A 19,462-nucleotide genomic window follows, 5' to 3' on the forward strand; every position below is an offset into this window, starting at 1 on the left:
CACTTACCTAGGGTTTTAAAATATATATAAATTTAAAACATTAAAAGCAAATTATCAAAAAAAAATCAAAGTAGTATACAGGAATATAACATACAAAGGAAAAGTCTCTATCATCCTTCCTACATTCCTGATTCCTTCCCACTTACTGCCACCCCATCTCCATTCCTATTCCTCAAAGACAATCACAGTTTTTTTTCGGGGGGGGGGTACTGGGTACTGGGGATTGAACCCAGGGGTGCTTCACCACTGAGCTACAGTCCCAGCCCTTTTTATTTTTTATTTTGAGACAGGTTCTCATTAAGTTGCTTAGGTTCTGGCTAAACTGCTGAAGCTGGACTTGAACTTGCAATCCTGCTTCAGCTTCCTGAAGTCACTGGGAACCCCTGAGTCCCTAGGATTACAGGCATGTGGCACCGTACCTGACCAACATGACCACACTTTGTGATTTGTTTCAGAAATGTTCTGGGATTATAAAACTGTAGTTTCATCCCCATTTCCCTTTTTAAAAACCCTAAGTGAGATACTCTAAAATTATATTCTGCAATTTAGGTTTTTTTTCTATTTAACGGCATGTCTGTTAGAGTGCATTTTTGCCACATTAGCTTATTTAGAACTATGTAATTTAAATTTAAAAAATCATCATTTTTTAAAATTGAAAAGTAAATGCATAACAAATGAAGTTATGAGAGACAGCTGGCCTTAGACAAATATGAAATAATTACTGTAAAAAGTTAATTATCTTCCCTCTGCAAGGAGAGAGAAGAAACATCAGGTGCAGGAAACATTTTCTCTTTTTATCACACTCTTGCGTGAAAAAATTATTAAGGTAGTTTAAACAATAACTTAGGTCCTTGACAATTTTATAATTAAAAAGCCAGTACTTAAAGAACAGCAGATGGTCTTTTAAAAGTGATCTCTCTCTTTTGGACCTACATGACAGTCTCCGTATTAGATACTTCCCCCTTTGGTCTATGATGCTTTTTAACTGAACAATTTCATATATGTCAAAGGGCTCCAAAATAGTTGTTACAATTTCCAGGTATCCTTAATAAAATCATGTGAGGGGACAGATAAATCCATGAAAACTTGGCTGATGATTGACCAAATGTAAACATTTGGTTTGCACCTTAGTTTGTTCTGGCTAACAACCAAATGCCATAGACAAGGTGGCTCATAAACAACAGAAATTAATTCCTCACAGTCCTGGAGACTGGAAAGTTAAAGATTAAGATGCTGGCAAATTTAGTGTCTGATGGGGCCTTTCTGGTTTCTGGTTTATAGATGGACATCTGTTTTCTTGGTGTGTCCTCACATGACTGAAGGAGCAAGGCACCTCAGTGAGGACTCTTTTGTAAAGGCACTAATACTATTCACGAGCTAATTACCTCCCCAAAGCCTGGCCTTCTAGTTCTGTCACCTCCTCAGTAGGACTTCAAAATATGAATTTGGGGAATGGGGAGGACATAAATATGCAGTCCCTTGCATTCTGTCCCTAGGTTTTCCCAGAGAAACAACCCAGTGTGTGTGTGTGTGTGTGTGTGTGTGTGTTCATTAATTAATTATGGAGATTAACTCATGAGATTATGAAGGTGAGAATGCCCATGATCTACTACCTGGCAGTTGGAGAAACAGGAAAACCTCGTGGCATAACTCTCAGCCAAACTTGAAGGCCTAAGAACCAGAGAAGCGAGTGTTGTCAGTCAGTCCAAGTCCAAAGTTCTGAGAACCAGGAGCTCAGTTGTCTGTGAGCAGGGAAAGGTCACTATCCCAGTTCTGACAGGAAGCTAATTTGCCCTTCTTCTGCTTTCTTGTCCTATTCCAGCCCTCACTGAATCGAATGATGACCATCCACATTGGTGAGGACAGCTTCTTGACTCAGTCTACCAATTTAAATGCTCATCACTTCTGGAAACATCCTCACATGCACCCAGAAACCATGTTTTACCAGCTCTCTGGGCATCCTTTAGCTCAGTCAAGTTGGTACATAAAATTAACCATCGCATGGACTAGGGATATAGCTCCGTGGCAGAGCCATTGCCTTGTATCTCCAAGGCCCTGGGTTCCATCCCCAGCACCACACAATAGTAAATAAAAAATTTAAAAAATTAATCATCACAGTGTTGTGGGCCCTTAACCCTAAAGTTAAGCCACCCTGACTGCTAACCTAAGTAATAGCATAATAGCAGCTGGTTTCTCATGAACAGACAAGAATGAAGAAAGTTCTCATAGCTAAACATAGAAGCTAGGAGATGATGCTAAAAGTCAAACGTCACTAGAGGACACCAAAGTCTAATCAGAACCCCCAAACCTCAGAGATAAGTAATAAACTTAAATAAGTAATTACACTGAGGGGTGCCAGTGTAATTCAGTGGGAGACCTGCCTGGTATGCAAGGTCCTAGGTTCCATTCCCAGTACTGCAAAAACAAAACAACAACAATAAAAACAAACCTGGACATTGAAGGGCCAAAAGGATAATCAGAGCTGGGTCATTTAACATCATTATTTGTGTAGGATTAACTATGCATGTGGACACATTTCCTCACATTCATTGATTTCTGTGCTGGAAGAACTCTTAGTGATCATCTCTTTTAATAAGGAAACAGACTGAAAGGGATTAAGTGACTTGATCAGGATTACACAGAACCGGCTAGAACCCAGCTCTTTAATGAATATACTTAAATTAGTAAAAGTATGCCAAATGTGTAAAAGAAGAAAAGTAATATACTTAATGGTCATCAATGTTTAAAAAATAGAACAGTGTCACAAGAACTCTCCATTATAACCTGGATGACACTAGGCAGGAGGACCTTGAATTAGAAAGCTGGAAGAGGCTGATGAATGCTGGCATAGCCACAGGCCAAGGATGGAGGGATGGGTCAGGAGGGAGAAGTTGCAGGAGCAGGGCAAGGCAATTGTCCCAGGAGACGGGATGCAACCTGTGCTGGGAACAAAGCATTTTCTCTTTTCATCAGCCTAGTCAGAGCTCTGCAGACCCCAAAACTGAACTTGCATTTGGAGCTTCACTGAGACAGGAGTCTATATTTGGGTCACACAGATTATAGGAGCACCTTCCTGCCAGGTTTCCCTCTCTCCTAAGGTGTGGGGGTCTCTCAGCATGTCCCCCGTGGACGAGAAAAGGGTTAACTGCCGGAGGATGATGTTGGCAGTTTTTCTATTACCCCAAAAACTTATCTACTCAATAAATACAGAAGGGCCAATATGCCTTTTAAATGAGAGGGGGCGTGATGGGTCTGGCCATACCAGCTCTGGCCTCTAACAACATGGAGTTGCCCAACTCTCTTTTATTTATGGACACACAGGTAAAGGGGCCCAGAATGGGAGGGGCTGCTTCTGTGATGAACAGGATAAGGTGGAGTTAGGGGAGACATTGTCTTAGGGAGACTAAGAAGGAGACAGGGAACAACTCCCACGCAGTGCCACATGCTTCCCGGCAGTTCCTAAAAGTCAGACATGTGCGTCCCCTGGCTCAACCTAGTCTGATTCTGCTAAATAAGGATGGCTTCCCACACTAAGGACTCTGCTTAACTCTGGATTTATAGGTGACCAACTCCATACAGTGACATTAAAGACTGACTGCTGTTTCTTTCAAGCTGCTGTCAGGCAGATTTTTCTAATTAATTTCATTCTAAATAGTGGTGCTTAATCTTGGTTGTACATTAGCATCATCTGGGAAGCTTAGAAAAAATACTAATGCCAGGACCCATCCCCAATTAAATGCTACTTTAATTGGCCTGAGGTCCAAGCATTGGAATGTTTGAAAAACTCCTAGGTAATTCTAATAGGTAGTCAGGGTTGGAATCAATGATTTAAAACATCTGGAGGAAGGCAGGATTTAAAAACATGGGTCCTTTGTTTTCCTGTTGTAGCTACACTGATTAAAGTTCCCTTCATGACTGGGTGTAGTGATGCAAGCCTGTAATCCCAGTGACTCAGGAGGTTAAGGCAAGAGGATCACAAGTTTGAAGCCAGCCTCAGCAACTTAGTGAGGTCTTAAGCAGCTGAGCAAGACCCTGTCTCAAAATAAAAACAAAAAGAGCTGGGGATGTAGATCAGTGGTAAAACACCCTTGGGTTCAATTCCTAGTACCACCACCCTCAAAAAAAGGAAAGAAACCTCCCAAAACCAAGAGAAATCAGGGGAAAGTTTTAATCAACTAAAGAACATTGCTTTTTTTTCATATTCATGTGGTTCTTTAAAAATAATGAAATAATTTGTAGGACATACTGTCTTCATAAGTTTTTCTCATTACTCATTTTTGCTAAGGAAAGACAACATATGGCTGATTTCAACAATAGATGTGAAGCTGATGGTTCTGAAACTTCTTCTTATCCTCATTATCTTTGTCCAAATCACATCACTAAGCACAACATCCTGATCCTTAGGTTGAGGTTCTGGGCAGCCCACTAGGCACACTACTTACAGGAAAAGATTCCAGGACCTTTTGTTGTCATGGTACTTGTTTTCTGCTATGGAAATTCAACGATGCAATTAGCGTGGATTGGAATAATTAGAAATGCAAGTCCTTCCTGTTTTGGGGCCTTCTCATTTTTTATTTGAGCAGAAGGTGAAAGGCATTACCTCCCTTTTCTTATCACCTACTTTTTTTTTTTCCCATTTCCTTCCAAAGCATTAGAAAAGGCAGGAGATGGGACTCACTGGTTTATATAACAGGGAGTGTAATTAAAGGTCATTAGTTCAATTGCCATCTGAGACCAAGACTTCCCTAAGATTATACAGCTGGACAGACCTGGAGCTGGATTCGAAACTGGGGGTCTTGCTCCCCAAATCCATTCTTTTCAAGGTACTACCTGGCCATCTTAACCTTGCCAAACTACATGCCTTCCACTTCATTAACTGACTCCCTGCATGAAATATCCTCAGACCCATCCTGCTTAAATCGGACACAATGGTCTCCTGTACTTTCTCACCATTTAACCCTGTGCTCCTAACACTTGTGTATTTTCTGTTGTTTCATCCTTCTCGTTGATGTGCACTTACTGAACGCCTGCTGTTGTCAAACGTCAGAAGTTTCTAACAGGAATTGCCCAAACTGAAGACGCCTGTGCTCAGCGGACACGCAGGCTGAGGACCGAGCCCTCTAGCCAGCCCCTTGGGTCACACTCTGGCTTGCTCTCACTAGGCTCGGTCTCTGCGGGCGCTCGGGGTCTCAAGGGAGGGTGCCCCGGGGAGGAGGGGGACTCAGGGACTCGGCCCGGTTCTTTAAGAGGCTAAAGGAAGGAACGAATAACCCGAGGCAAGGAAAGGTGGAACAGTGAGTGGGCCTCTGCCCCGAAGGCCGCGCGGGGGAGGGCGGGCAGCCAGTCTAGCCTGACTCAGACGGGCTCACGGGGTCCGCCCGAGGCCACCGAGGGAAGGGCCAGGGTAGGAGCCGAGGAGCCGGAGCCACAGACGAGGGAGGAGAAAGAGCCCGTGGGGGAGGAGCTGGTGGCGAAACCCGGGAGGCTCCGGACAAAGCAAAGCGAACCCGCAGTGAGATCGGAAAGGACAAACGCGGCGGGAAGACAAGGGAGGGGCGGAGCCGGACAGTCGAGGCGGGGCCAAGGGCGGGGCCTGCGAGACGTCGGGGGAGGAGCCAGGGAAGGGGTGGAGCCGGCGGGTCGGGGGAGGCTCCCGGGGAGGGCGGAGCCGGGGGGTGGGGAGGCGCGGGGAGGGCGGAGCCGGGGGGGTGGGGAGGCGCGGGGAGGAGCCCGGGAAGGGGAGGTGCTGGGGGAGAGGCCTCCTCGGCCGCCGCCGCCGCCGGGGCGCGTTCTCCTCGGGCGGGTCGGGCACCGGGGGCGCCCCTCCGGCCAGCTGCTCGGCTCTGCCGGCCCTCGGCCACTCCCTGAGGCGCGGGCTCTGGCGGTCGCACTGACGAGGACGCCCCGGGCGCCCCCCGCGGGCCGCCGCCGGGGCCGCCGCCTCCCTCGGCGCGCGGGGCCGGCATGGAGCTCTTCCAAGCCAAGGACCACTACATCCTGCAGCAGGGCGAGCGCGCGCTGTGGTGCAGCCGCCGCGACGGCGGCCTCCAGCTCCGACCGGGTGAGGCGCGCGGCGCGGGCTGGGGCGCCCTGGGCCGGGCGGGAGCGGAGGGGGCGCGGCCGGGCCCCTCCGAGGGCCGCCGCCCGCGGGCGGGCGAGGCGGCGGCGGCGGGCTGTCAGTTTCCTGGCGCCCGCGGCCCTGCCCTCTGCGGAGGAGAAAGGGCCGGCGACCCTCGCCCCGCGCGTGTCCCGCGCCGTCGGGGCCTGGGCAAGGGCCGGGGTCCCGCTCGGCCGGCGCGCGGAGCCCCTCGGGCCTCCCCTGGAGTTCTGCTCCAGCCGCCCTCCGCCGGAGGTTCTGGGTTCCAGTTCCACTCGGTTCCATGGAACCTTCTGTTGCCGTCCACGTGTCCCTAGTGCTTATTACTGAAGTGCGGCTTGGCGGTGGCTGCCTGGTAGGCTCTGGGTGGAGGCACCTGTCCTCGATTTTAGTATTACAGTTCGTGTTGAAGAATTCGGGTGCGCACGAAGTTCTGTGGCCATGGTTGGGTGTCCTAGGCCCTTAGAGGAGCCTAGGACTACAGCCCTCCGTTTGCTGGAGGAAAGTTTGCAGACGGGCTCAACAGCCGCCCCTGCCCTCAGAGAGCCTACAGTCGGCTACAGTCGGGTCTCTCTCTCTCTCTCTCTCTCTCTCTCTCTCTCCCCCCCTTCCCCCCCCCCCCCCAGGGATTGAACTCAGGGCCACTCGACCACTGAGCCACATCCCCAGCCCTATTTTGTATTTTATTTAGAGACAGCGTCTCACTGAGTTGCTTAGCACCTGCTTTTGCTGAGGCTGACTTTGAACTTGTGATCCTCCTGCCTCAGCCTCCTGAGCCGCTGGGATTACAGGCTTGCACCACCGCGCCCGGCCAGTTCTTTCTCTTAACCACTCACGATCTGTTCACTTTAGGAAAAGTGAGAGTATAGAGTTCTTTAAAGAGAGAGCCAAAGCGTTTGACGATGACTTGTAATTCTTGTACATGCGTCTAGACAAAAGATTTACTTGGTATAAATTGAGAAGTATGAAAGGTTCAACTGAGCTTTTCAGATCAGCTTATCACCATTTAGTTTCCAAGGACATACCCTTTAATATATTTATCCCACTCCACAGCAACCTTTTCGCGCAGGTGGCGGCATCCTCTTTCTCAGGTGGGGAGCAGTGTGACTAAGAGACAAGTTGGGATACTTGATAACAGGGCAGTTCCCATTCTGTCAGAAAACTTTTTCTTTTCTACACTCTGCCTGTATTTTTCTTGCTGTTACAGTTTATTTCCTCTTTTCAGAATGGAGGAGAAACTTCTGCATCTACATAAGGTTCTTGATGATCTTGGCACAGACAAGATAGATAATTTATAGATAGATAATTTTGCCCTGTCTTCTGTCATTTTCTCTTTTCCAGATTTGATCATTAACCTGGCTTCCCTCCCCCTCCAAATTTGGGTAAAATTCCAGGTTTTCAAAAAAGCCAACTTCTTGGAGTCAAAGAGCTTGAACTCTTAGAGCTGGATGGAAGTTATCATCATGAACTCTTTGGACAGGACCAGCTTTTCTGCATCTTAGTTTTCTCAACTATAACAGATCACGGGGACCTAAATTTTGGATTAAGTCTTGTGGTTTGGATTACTCTTTATCTAGAGTCCATATCAGAATGCAAATTTAAAACTTGTTTAATGATTAAAACAGCTGGTAGTTTGTAGTTATCTAACATTTTAGAATGTAGGGGACCACAGATTACAATACAGCAGAAACCTATAGGAAGGAAGAGGCCATTATGTTTTGGAAGTAATAGACTGTTTTGATCTTTGGATGTTCCCAGTGAGTGAAGAATCCCTCTACTCTACCAAAAAATTTATCTTGCTTAGTACTCAATATCCTTTCTAAGTATGGTTATTTAGTAATGGTATTTTAATTGACTAAATGCTACATATGGAATTGTTTAAAATTCTCTTTATTGGACCCCCCCAACTTTTATGACCAGTTTTGCTATTGTCGTAGGGACAGCATTTACAATTTTTGTTGTTTCCTATTAGTTATTCAACTTAATAGGTTACTGACCAAGCCCTTTTCTTTATCACACAGCAGCATTATAAGACCAAAAAAGCTTGTAGACATTGTGATTTTTTACATGTACCTTTTGAATAGCTGAAACAGGAGTTTTCTTTTTCCTAGAGACTTCAGAAGAATAAGTATTGATGATATTTAATGTTAAAATGACATTCAACCTGGAATGTTTGTTACTCTCAGCCCCTTTTTCTGCCTAACTCTTTGTGAAAGACCCAACTCCAGAGCCATCCCCACCTTGTGCTCACCTAACCCTTATGACTGGGGCAGAGAGTTATTGGCCACCTTTATTGTGTTTCCAGGTACTTTGTATACTTAATGCACACTTCCACAATTGCCCTTCCTTACTACATCATGTAATAATAGTTTACCACTTTTTTTTTTTTCCTTCAGTACTAGGGTTTGCACATTAGGCAAACGCTGTATCACTGAGCTGTATCAAAATAAAGGGTCCCTCACCCTTTATTTTGAGAGAGTCTTGATAAGTTGTCTAGACTGGCCTTGAAATCGTGATCCTCCTGCCTTAGCTTCCCCCAGTAGTTGGCATTATAGGCATATGCCATCTCGACTAGTGGTAGTTTGTCCCAGTGGACAGTGTATTCCCCAGGGTAAGGACTACTTTACTCACATTGGTGTCTCTAGGCTTTAGAATGCTTAAAACACAGAAGGCGTTTTTGGTTGAGCTGAATAAAACTTAAGTTAAGGTTTTCTCTGAGTTCAATTTTTGCCTTAAAAAGAAGATGCTGTGTTTTGCTTATTACTAATTTTAGGCTGTTTTGAGTATCTTTTTAATTGGGGTGGAAAAATCTCTGTCCAGCTGGATGAGGAAATAGGAAGAAAGGAGTACTTCTGTTTATTTTTTTCTTGACTGCTATAGCATTGTTTTAAAATTTTTTTTTCTTTTCTTTCATTCTTTTTTTTTTTTGGTGGTTCTCCTGTTTTCCTTTTTAATGCTGTTAAAGGTCTTTCATTTTTTTTTTTTCTAGCTAAACAACTGAGTATTGTTATTTTTCTGATATTTCAAAAAAAATTTTAAGGCTAAGGAGTAGTCTGCTTTTAGGCATAGCACAACTTTTTGATAGATGTTTATGTCTATTGCAAGGTAATAACCAGCAAAGAAAAATATTGAAGTTGTTTTAATTTCTCCCAGGAAAAGGACACAGTGCTGTGTGCACTTTCAGTGGTTTCTTGAGAGTAGAGTTTAATGCCTGAGAATAAGAAATGTAATTTAAAGACTTAAAAAATGAATATAACACAATCCACTTTTGGGGAATGGTGATATAATCTTATCTCTTTAGTCTTAAAATTGCTTCTACTAGCCCTTGTGGCTTTGTCTGATATGGCAGTGTTATATAATTTACTGCTCTGTGTTGCCTTATTCTATTCTGAGACCGAGTGACCATGAAAAGATCTCAAAGCATCTGTCATACACACAACATTCATGAGCATATGAACTATATATAGAAATGTGATACTCTAAATGATGAATACCAGTAGACATTCTTTTTTTTTTTTTCCCCCCCCACAGGGAGGGAGTTTACTAGCTATCAGAATTCACAAAAATAAAAATGTTTTCCTTCTCTTCTTAGTTAAGTTTTGATAATGAAAGTATTGTTTTCTGTGTCATTTGAAGTTAACTTTGAATAATAAATTGTGGTTATAGGCCAGCACACACCTTTAATTCCAGTTATTCAGGAAGCTGAGGCAGGAGGATTGGGGTTTCCAGGCCAACCTGGGCAACTTGGTGAGACCCTGTCTCAGAATTTGAAAAAAGAACTGGGCTGTGGCTCAGTGACAGAGAACTTGCCTAGCATGTGTGAGGCTCTGGGTTCCATTGCAAAGAAAAGAAAGAAATTACAGTTATGGAGTTGAAATCCATATTTATCTTGAGGAATGTTATGAAATTAAGTTTAATATTTAGAGTTTTGTGTAATTGGTTTTACTTTTAAAAAAGTTTTTGATCTTTACCTTTTTAAAAAATTGCTTGCTAAAAATTGAAAAATTACCATGGCAAAATGTAATAGGACATTTTAGTTGAGAAATTAATTATTAAATACATTAAAATTTTATTCTAATCATTTTTGTTATTATTGAATAACCAAAGTCTTTGGTCTTCAGTTTCTTGGAAGACTTAGTAATTTTATATTCCTTACTACTTTTTACCCCATATTTTAAGGCTAGCAGTTGAGTTAAGTAAGTATATACATTTTTTCATGCATGCACTTATTATATGTATGTACTCGTGTGTGCATGTGTGTCTGTGTATGTGGTAGTAGGGATTGTTTTTTATTTTAAGACTGTTTCCTTAAGTTGTCCAGACTGGTCTGGAACTTGCAATCCTCCTGCCTCAGCCTCCTGAGTAACTGGGATTATAGGCATGCAATATCATGCCTTGCTGTGCATTTTTTTATTTGAAGACAGAAAAAACTCATCTTTGCAAAATTGTCTTCCCTTCCCCCTTTTTTTGAGAGTTGACTAAGGGTGACTTTCTACGGTGACTGGCAATTTTTGTAATCAGGTTTTACAGACCAGTGAATGTTTTTGTATGTATTTTGTTATTTACATTGTCAACCCAGCTAATCTGGATTATTAGCTAATAAAACAGCTTTTATTTGTGAAGTATTTTTCTGAATCCTTTATATGTATTATTTCAGCGCTACAGTAAAACTCAGGAAGAAGGTTTCCTTGTTAGTCTCATTTTATAGATGAATAAACTGAGGCACAAAGAAGTAATTTGTTTAGTTTCTCAGAATTAAGAGGGAAGAACCAGACTTCTAACCCAGTGTATGACTCCAAAGCCAGATTTTCCTCACAATTTACAAAAATGGTTTATAAACCTTTCTACCTCCTGGATTACAAGATTGTGGGATTTATATTTTAATGAATAATAACTGAAATGTATCTTTAGTTATCATAATTATTATAGTACCCTATATATAGACATATATATAAAATAGCCCCCCAAATGTTTAAAGCTAGCACAGTGAAGAATGAACCATATGGGATGAAAAGGCTGACAATGGGACTGCCAGTTCTCTGATCCTATGCCTGCCCTGCCTCCTTTCTTGCAAAATTAGTTTATATAGTTACAAGGAATGTTGTTATGTAATAGATTGGCTAGTAGGTTTTCCAGCTCAGGTCAATTTATCAGGTTTCTCAAGTTTTTAGAACATCTACAGTTTGGAAGAGCATAGATGTAGGGTAGATCTTTGAGCAGAAACGTTGATATGTAGTGCATGTGAACGTTTTCTTCCAGTGATAAGCAACCTGAAGCCTTTCTCAGTCTAGCTTTGCAAGAGTCCTAGATCTAATTTCAGGGGCAACCTTTCAGAGCATGCAAAGCAGAGATAGAATGGAGGAGAAAAAACCATTAAGGTGAGCACCTTCAAGATGGGAGGGACCTTTATAGAATTCCTGGTTCCTAGTTACTTGTCTGGCCAGGCCCCACCAAAAACTGGCTTTAGAGGAGAGTATCATCAAACCCTTGTAGGGTAGAACCTATAGGTGCCAGAAACCCAAGGTGCTCTGACACTGGGGTCTTTTTGGGAATCTGGCTGCTTTGGTGCTGCTCCATGATGCCCAGCAGCAGGGGTCTCCTTTGTTCCACCTGCCCACCCTAGCAACAGCCCCAATGTGGAGAAAGAGAAGGACGCTCATCAGTGGGTCTGTAGTACCTGGTTCTCAGCAGGTCTTCTGAAAAAGTTGTATTGAATGAAGAAATAATTATAGTTCCTGATCTACCCTATATGTTTTGAGCAATGAAGGGCATATTGGGAGGACTAAATGGTGACTGTAAGAACAAAAGACAGGGCTGGAGTTGTGGCTCAGTGGTAGAGTGCTTGCCTAGCATGTGTGAGGCACTGGGTTCAATCCTCAGCACCACATAAAAATAAATAAAAGTGTTGTGTCCACCTACAACTAAAAATATTAAAAAACAAAAAAAACAGAAGACTAGAACACTGCCTCTTGTGCCACCTTAAAAAAACAAACAACTCTTTTAATTTCTCATTGCCATTTTATTGAGGTCTGGGAGAAATATACTTCTTAAGCCTGTAGAATTCAATAAATCTTTTGAATGAAATAAATGGGACAGATAGACGTCTTTATTCCATACTCCCCCGTCCCTACCCACACACTGGCCCTTATGCCAAAAAGATTGCTGTTGACACTTTGGTCTTTGTGATATATGATGGAATGGGCTAATGTATTTGTATATAGGTGCTAGACTATTGGAAAATCAAACCAGTCCAACTGTGCTATTGATTCAGTGCGTTTTCAGAATCATAGTCTAACCTCATTTTGGCATGGTTTTATGGGGTTTTAAATGTGTTAGATCTTTACAAGCTGTGTTACTGTCTCTCTGTGTCTTTTGCAAACTAATATTTCTGTTCAAATGTTTTAAAGCACTAACCTTTTAAATCTAGACTTGTAAATATAATTCTGAGAGGTAACAGCAATGTCACAGAGCCTCTAACAAATAATTGTTTGTTAGCTCAGTCATAATCATTATGTGTCAACTGGCTATAAATGAGCTGAAAGGAACATTTGAATCAGTATGTTTAACAAAATAGGGGAAAAATGAGAGTTATCAATAGTTCTGACTAATACATTAATGTATAAAATTTTTAAAGTGAGGATAAACACTGAACATTTGATATTAGAGTACTCAACCAATACTAATGGTGTCTTAAATAAATCCATGTTCTGTTAGGATGACTCATTTTATGGATGCTGTAAGACCCCCAAGGGAAGTGCTTCCATTCACAAAATATTATCCCCTCCTCCTCCCCTCCCCTCCCCTCCTCTCCTCTCCTTTCCCTTCCCCTTCCCTTCCCTTCCTGTCCCTGCCAACCCAGAGGTCCTCTACCACTGAACCACACCCCCAGCCCCTTTAATTTTGTATTGAGACAAAGTCTCACTAAGTTGCCAAGGCTGGCCTCAAACTTTGGCTTTCCTGCCTTAACCCCCCCAAGTCACTGGTATTACAAGCATGTGTTACCATGACAGGCTTGTTCGTGCTTTCTTTGGTAAAAAATGGTTCAGTGAAATACAGGTAAATTTTGGGTCAAGTGTTCCTTGTGTTTTTTTTCTTTCAAATTACTTCATTTTAATTTCAACTTCTTTCAGATTTATCTGTACATCTCTTTAAGTTGATAGTGGATTTTTAAAGGACACTTTCTTTATGACTTGTGTATTCTTTTAGCTGGGCACAGTGGTACACACCTGCATTCCCAGCGACTCAGGAGGCTGAGGCAACAGGATTGCAAGTTTTGAGGCTAGCCTCAGAAGTTTAGTGGGAACCTGTCTCAAAATAAAAAGGGCTAGGGAATGTGACTGAGCAACACAGAGTGCTCCTGGGCTCAATAGAAACAAAAACAAAGCAACTTACTTTTTTTCTCTTTGAAACAGTTTTTAAGTTACACTGAACTTCAAATTTCAGTTTCTGCAATTATCAATATGTATAATTTGAGACATTTTTATAACATCTAACTGAAATGTTAGGAAATTTTTAAAAATTCCACAGTACTTACTTTCAATTTTAGTAGTTTGTGTGTATACTATTACTGATGTACAGTATCTTTAAATGTTGCTTTTATGTCAGATATAAACATTCTTCTTCATATTTCCAGCTTATTTCTCTCCCAGGGACAGCCATGGTAGGCAGACCAAAAAGTATATATAGCAGAGTAATGACTTGCTAGTGTTCTTTCCAGGATTCATTTCTAGCTGTGGTGGTATTTATTTCCCTTTGCACCTCTCAAATATTCCCTTTTTCTTTTCTTTCTTTCTTCCTTTCCTTTTCTTTTTTCCTTTCCTTTCCTTCTTTCCTTTCTTGTGTTGGGGATTGACTCCAGGGGTGCTCTACCATAGAGCTTCATCCTCAGCTCCATTAAAAAAAAATGTGTCAGGGTCTTGCCAGATTGCCCGGCTGGCCTTGAACTTGTGATCCTCCTGCCTCACCTCCCAAGTATCTTGGGATTTTAGGCATGTGCCACCACCCCTGACCTCAGGTATGCCCTTTTCTTGAAGAAATAGCATCCCCCACCCTTCCTGCAGTCTAATTTAAGTAATAGATTTCATTCTTCTTCCAAATTACATTAAGTCTGAAATTCTGTAAAGTCGTTTATTCTTTCAGCAAACATTGATTGGAGTAGGCACTTTCTGAAGTGAAAAGATGGATAAGACACTGCCGTCACTGTAGGTGTGGTCCATTGGAGGAGACATACAGGATTATAGAGAGACAGATATGGCACAGAGTCTTAGCAGACAGATTTCTGTGGGAGATTTGAGTTGAGTCTTTTTTTGGTTCTGGGACTTGAACCCAGGGGCATTTTACCACTGAGCTGCATCCTTAGTCTTTTCAATTTTTATTTATTTTTAGTTAAATTTTTTTTAAGTTGTAGATGGACACAATACCTTTGATTAGTTAATTTTTATGTGATGCTGAGGATCAAACCCAGTGCCTCACATGTGCTAGGCAAGTGCTCTACCACTGAGCTACAACCCCAGCTCCCCAGTCCCTTTTATTTTGAGACAGCGTCACTAAGTTTCTGAGGGTCTTACTAAATTGCTGAAGCTGCCTGGGAACTTGCGATCCTCCTGCTTCAGCTTTTTGAATCCCTAGGATTATAAGCCTGCACCACCATACTCAGCTTGAGCTGGGTCTTGAGGTTTGAGATCTTTAGTGTTTTTTTCCAAAATGGTGAAAATTGATTTTCCTTCCTAATAAAATGGGAAGAAAGGTGTTCCTTGATTAGACTCCAGAGTGCCTTCTAGCAGTAGTCTGTGATTAAATCAGTCCATAAAAGTGAAAAGCCCTGGACTTCTATGAACCTTTCTTTTGTCTTACCAGAAATACATTTTGGGGGGGAAAAAAAAAAAGAATGACTAGTACCTTACTGCACTGAATAAAGATATAGTATGTTTTTTTCCCCTTCCTCTCCACTCTATACATGATCCTTGTTGATCTGGAAGCAGTTCACTTGAGGCCAAGTAAAGTGGCAAATCCTAGACCTGACCTGACGGTGGATTTGAAGGCAGAACTTTATTGGTGAGAACCTATGGTGGCAGAATGACTGTACAAGTAATTGTACATGCAGGAGAGTAAATGAGTTTTGAACAAAATTTTTAGGATAAGCTATGCAATTATTTAAACATCAACTGGAAGAAAGGTCACATCTACTTCATGATGCAAGTGCTAATGTTATGCATTTCTGTTAATAACTCTAAAGTGAGGGGGGAAACACCAATACTTAGCTTCTCTGTGCTTTTGATTTAGCTTTCCGAATCCTGTTTCTGAAAGTGATAATGAAGTAAGTTTTTGGGAGAGCAAAAGGTGAGGTGTAGGTGTATCCCAATACATTGCTGTGTTTCTTGGGTGATGGCATATGTTGCATTTCTTTTTCTTTTTCTTTTCTTTTTTTTTTTTTTCCTGGGGATTGAACCCCGGGGCACTCTTCTACTGAGCTACACACCCGCCCTTATCATTTTACTTGAGACAGGGTCTCATTGAATTGCTAAGGAATGCCTTGAACTTGTTATCCTCCTCTGCCTCAGCCTCCTGAGCTGCTGGGATGACAGACAGGTGGGTTGCCACTGTGCCTGTCGGCGTGATGTATTATGAATTTATTATCCAGGGTCTTAAGGTAATGACTTCTGAAAGTTGTAAATTTAAGCCATACTTCCATGTTTTATCTTTTAAATGTGTTTATCTCCTATTCTGGTATTATGAATATACTGTAAAGTCCATACGTTTCATAATTTTATACATTTCCTTCAGTCCATACCCATAAAAATCCTAATTACATTGTCTAAACCTTTCATAAAATTCTTAGTTATCTTCTGTTCTTTTTTGAGTTGCATTGGTGTTTTCTTGAGATGTGACAAATAGGACTTAAATGTATTATGGAGAAAATCATTATAGTTTTGTGTTTGGGATATTGTAGAGTTTAGAAAGCAATTTCTATTTTCCTTCAGGATGATCAAAACTTTTTGTGACTCTCTTGCTACACGGTAATTAGATCCCTATCTTAATATAAAAGTCCAGAAATTATTGAGGAGTTCCTTTCCTAGGTGGTATCCCACATTTTTTTTTTTTTGGATACGGGGGATTGAACCCAGTGTTACTTAAACCACTGAGCCACATTCCCAGCCCTTTTAATTTATTTTTTATTTTGAGGCAGGGTCTTGCTAAGTTGCTGAGACTGGCTTTCAACTTGAGGTCCTCCTGCCGTGGCCTCCAAGTCACTGGAATTATAGGCATGCACCACCATGCCTGGCTCCCTCATCTTTTTAAGTATTCTGGGAGTTATTTTTTGAAGTGTATTTCCTTCTGGTAGCTTAGACCAGTTTTAATGCGAACTTGTATTATGAGATCCTTGTGCAGTTTATGATACTGTACAACTTTAAACTTTTTTTTTTTTGTGGTGCTGGGGATTGAACCCAGGGCCTATGTGCTTGCAAGGCAAGCACTCTACCAATTGAGCTATCTCCCTAACCCACAACTTTAAACTTTTGTGTAATACATGCTGTGGTCATCTTTGAATCAGATGGATGGGATAAAACTACAGATACAGTAGTTTTTCCCAGCGACCTCTAATCACTTAAACCAGTAATTCTCAAGCTGGCTATAAATTAGAATCACATAGGGGAGATGAAAAAATAAAATATTTGTGTTAGGTTCTTAACCCTAACCAATCTCTGAGAAGCGGAGCCCAGGGCATCAGTATTTTAAAACTTCTAGATGATAATAAACAGCCCAGATTGACAACCATTGAGGTAAGTTTCACACTGGGACATCACCAGCTGCTAGAATTTCTAAATTGAATTAGTTCTTTAGCTTGCTGGAGAGATAATTACCATTAGAGAGTTCAAGGAAATGTGTTTTAAACTTTGTAAGATGGCACCTGAATAAAATTATTTCTTAACCTGTTTTCCAGATTAATTAAATTCTGAGAATTACAACATGGATGAACTAACAATTGGAATTTTCAATTCCTCATTCTGAAACTCTTCTCATCTGTTTGACTTTGGTATTGACATTTGTCTTTTCAGAGCAATATCCTTTGTGTTCAGCAGGAAATGAAACTTGGGTCTGATTACTTACGCATACGCTGGCACTTTTTTTTTTTTTTTTTTTTTAAAAGACACAGGTGACACAGGTGAAACTGTCTATAAATTTTAGCTGTGTAAAACCCAAGCTTGTTCTTGGGTTGAGGGAATGCCTTCACTCTGGGATCTTGGAATGAATGACTCATGCTCTCTGCAGGCACACAGTAGTACTTAATCACTTGTTTTTTATGTACCAGGAAGAGGAGGGCATATGAAAATAGAAATTGTGTGCTGCCAAATAGATCTGAAGAGTGGAAATGTTGACCTAATGAGTCAAACAATTAGGCTTATTACAAGTATTTAGAACTTTGGGTGTATGTTGTTTTATTATTTCACTAATTATAATTTGGCATTTTTCTAAAATGTTGTACTTTTGTAATTTGTAAGCAACTCTACTTCTAACTAGATAACTTTGATAATCTTAAATTTTAAAATATTTCCCTTTTGAATTTATATACTATATTAGCATATATCTGCTGAGGGAAAGGTTAGAAAACAATACATTTTTTGGAGTAGTACAGTTACTTGTTTATTTGTGGAAGGAGGGTATTTGCACATTGGTCACTTCCATTCCAAAGCCTTTTGTCCCCTGAATAACCATTACTATTGTGGACAGGGTGTCTGCTATTAAGTTTAGTTTCTGTACATGTCTAGACTAATATCTACATATGTCCTCTATACAGATTCTTCTAATGCCAACTTGTTTTATTTCCTTAGTGAAGAGGAGCAGATTAAAATCATCTATAGATGCGTGCACATGGCAAATTTTGAAGTGTCTGTTGTGTGGCAGGCAGTGTACCGGAAAGGAAAGTCATGGGAGTTCAGCAAGGTGCACCAAACCTCCCTTCTTGAGTTTTAAATAACATACACATATCACAACTTGAGCTGAGAGTTATTGATATTTATAATGTGACAGGCATTTTGCCAGGTATTTCTAATAGTTCATTTAATCCCCATGAAAACCCTATAAATTAAATTGATTTCCCATTTACAAAAGAGGAAACTGAAGTCAGGAGGGGTTTAGAGATCCAAGTGGAGCTAGAATTCTTTGCCCAATACATAAACATAGTAGTCTGTGTCCGTGTCATGTCAGAACATCTTGATTCTGTCCAGCTTTTCAATTCTAGAGTCAGCCCCAGGCCACACCGCCCATACTTACTGGTCATCTGGATTCAAACCTGCCCTCTCGTATCCTTCCTGTTCACACTTGTCTTGGCATTCTATCTTAAGTGTAGATCTGACCTTCCTGTAGGAAACAACTCCTGTCCTCTTGAGTTGGTCACTTTACTTTCAGCTTCATTTTTATGGCTCTTTACTCTATGCCTCCAGGTTCAGCAGTACCAAAATGTTGAGTTCTCCTTCCATTCAATAAGTATTTGAATGCCTGTTGTGTGTCAAGCAGTCTGTTGAAGGCCAACAACAACTTTTTTGATCCACAGGGTGAAGGTTTTGTCTCTGAACTGGGACAGTGGTATTAGGGGTGGAGAGAAGTATAATATTCATCAGATATTGAGGAGATAGAATCAGGAGGACTTGGTGAACAAGAAAGGCATTTTGAGCAGGGTGTAGTGTCCCATGCCAGTAATCTCAGACTGGAGAGCCAGAGGCAGGAGGAATGCAAGTTTGAGACCAACCTCAACAATTTAGTGGAACCCTCAGCAACATAGAGTCTGTCTAAAATTGAAAGGAGTGGGAATGTAGCTCAGTGGTATAATGCCCCTGGGTTCAATCTCCAGTACCAAAAAAAAAAAAGTCATTTTGGGTGTCCCCTAGGTTCTGGCACGGGCATCTGGAATGATGGATGGTGAGCTGAAGGCCCCATGCAAATATGAGCATATAACACCAGAGAATATTTGCTAGGGAAACTGACAGTGTTAGGTATGTGTTAGGAAGAGTAATCCTGAACTGAAAGTGGAAAATTGTGTTCTGAGGATAACAAGCGGGGTAGTGTGTAGGGTGGTCACTTTATCTCTACCAGCCTCAATGTTCCTTATCTGAAATAGACTAAATGAGTTTAACTTTTGCTACTTTAAATAGTAAATACTTCCAACCTGGTTATATAAACGCAAATGATCTTTCTTCAGTTTGCTTCTTTCTGTGTCATACGATAATTACCCATCCATTTTGGAGGCTACTATGTATCACACACTGGGAACATAAAGCTGAACATAGAACAGATCTCAGTGAGTTCCCTGTTCTTAATGAGTTCCTCTTCAGTCAAAGAGACAGCCAAGTGAATAATTAGATACAC

At 41.5% G+C, this 19,462-nt stretch overlaps 1 protein-coding gene across 4 annotated transcripts in view; it reads left to right on the plus strand.

Moving 5' to 3' along the window:
- Positions 1–5,743: 5,743 nt before the first annotated feature.
- Positions 5,744–19,462, plus strand: part of Inpp5f (inositol polyphosphate-5-phosphatase F) — an 82,280-nt gene continuing 68,561 nt past the window's right edge. For 2 of the 4 annotated variants that reach the window (XM_047551910.1, XM_047551911.1), the window contains exon 1: positions 5,752–6,061. In XM_047551910.1, coding sequence (XP_047407866.1) covers positions 5,965–6,061 — 97 coding nt within the window. In that variant the 5' untranslated portion in view covers positions 5,752–5,964. Of the gene's footprint in view, positions 6,062–19,462 lie in introns of all 4 variants that reach the window. The other 2 variants (XR_007108655.1, XM_047551913.1) reach the window with 2 other exon arrangements.

The sequence above is a fragment of the Sciurus carolinensis genome, chromosome 5 (assembly GCF_902686445.1).
Source record: "Sciurus carolinensis chromosome 5, mSciCar1.2, whole genome shotgun sequence".
Taxonomy (NCBI): domain Eukaryota; kingdom Metazoa; phylum Chordata; class Mammalia; order Rodentia; family Sciuridae; genus Sciurus; species Sciurus carolinensis.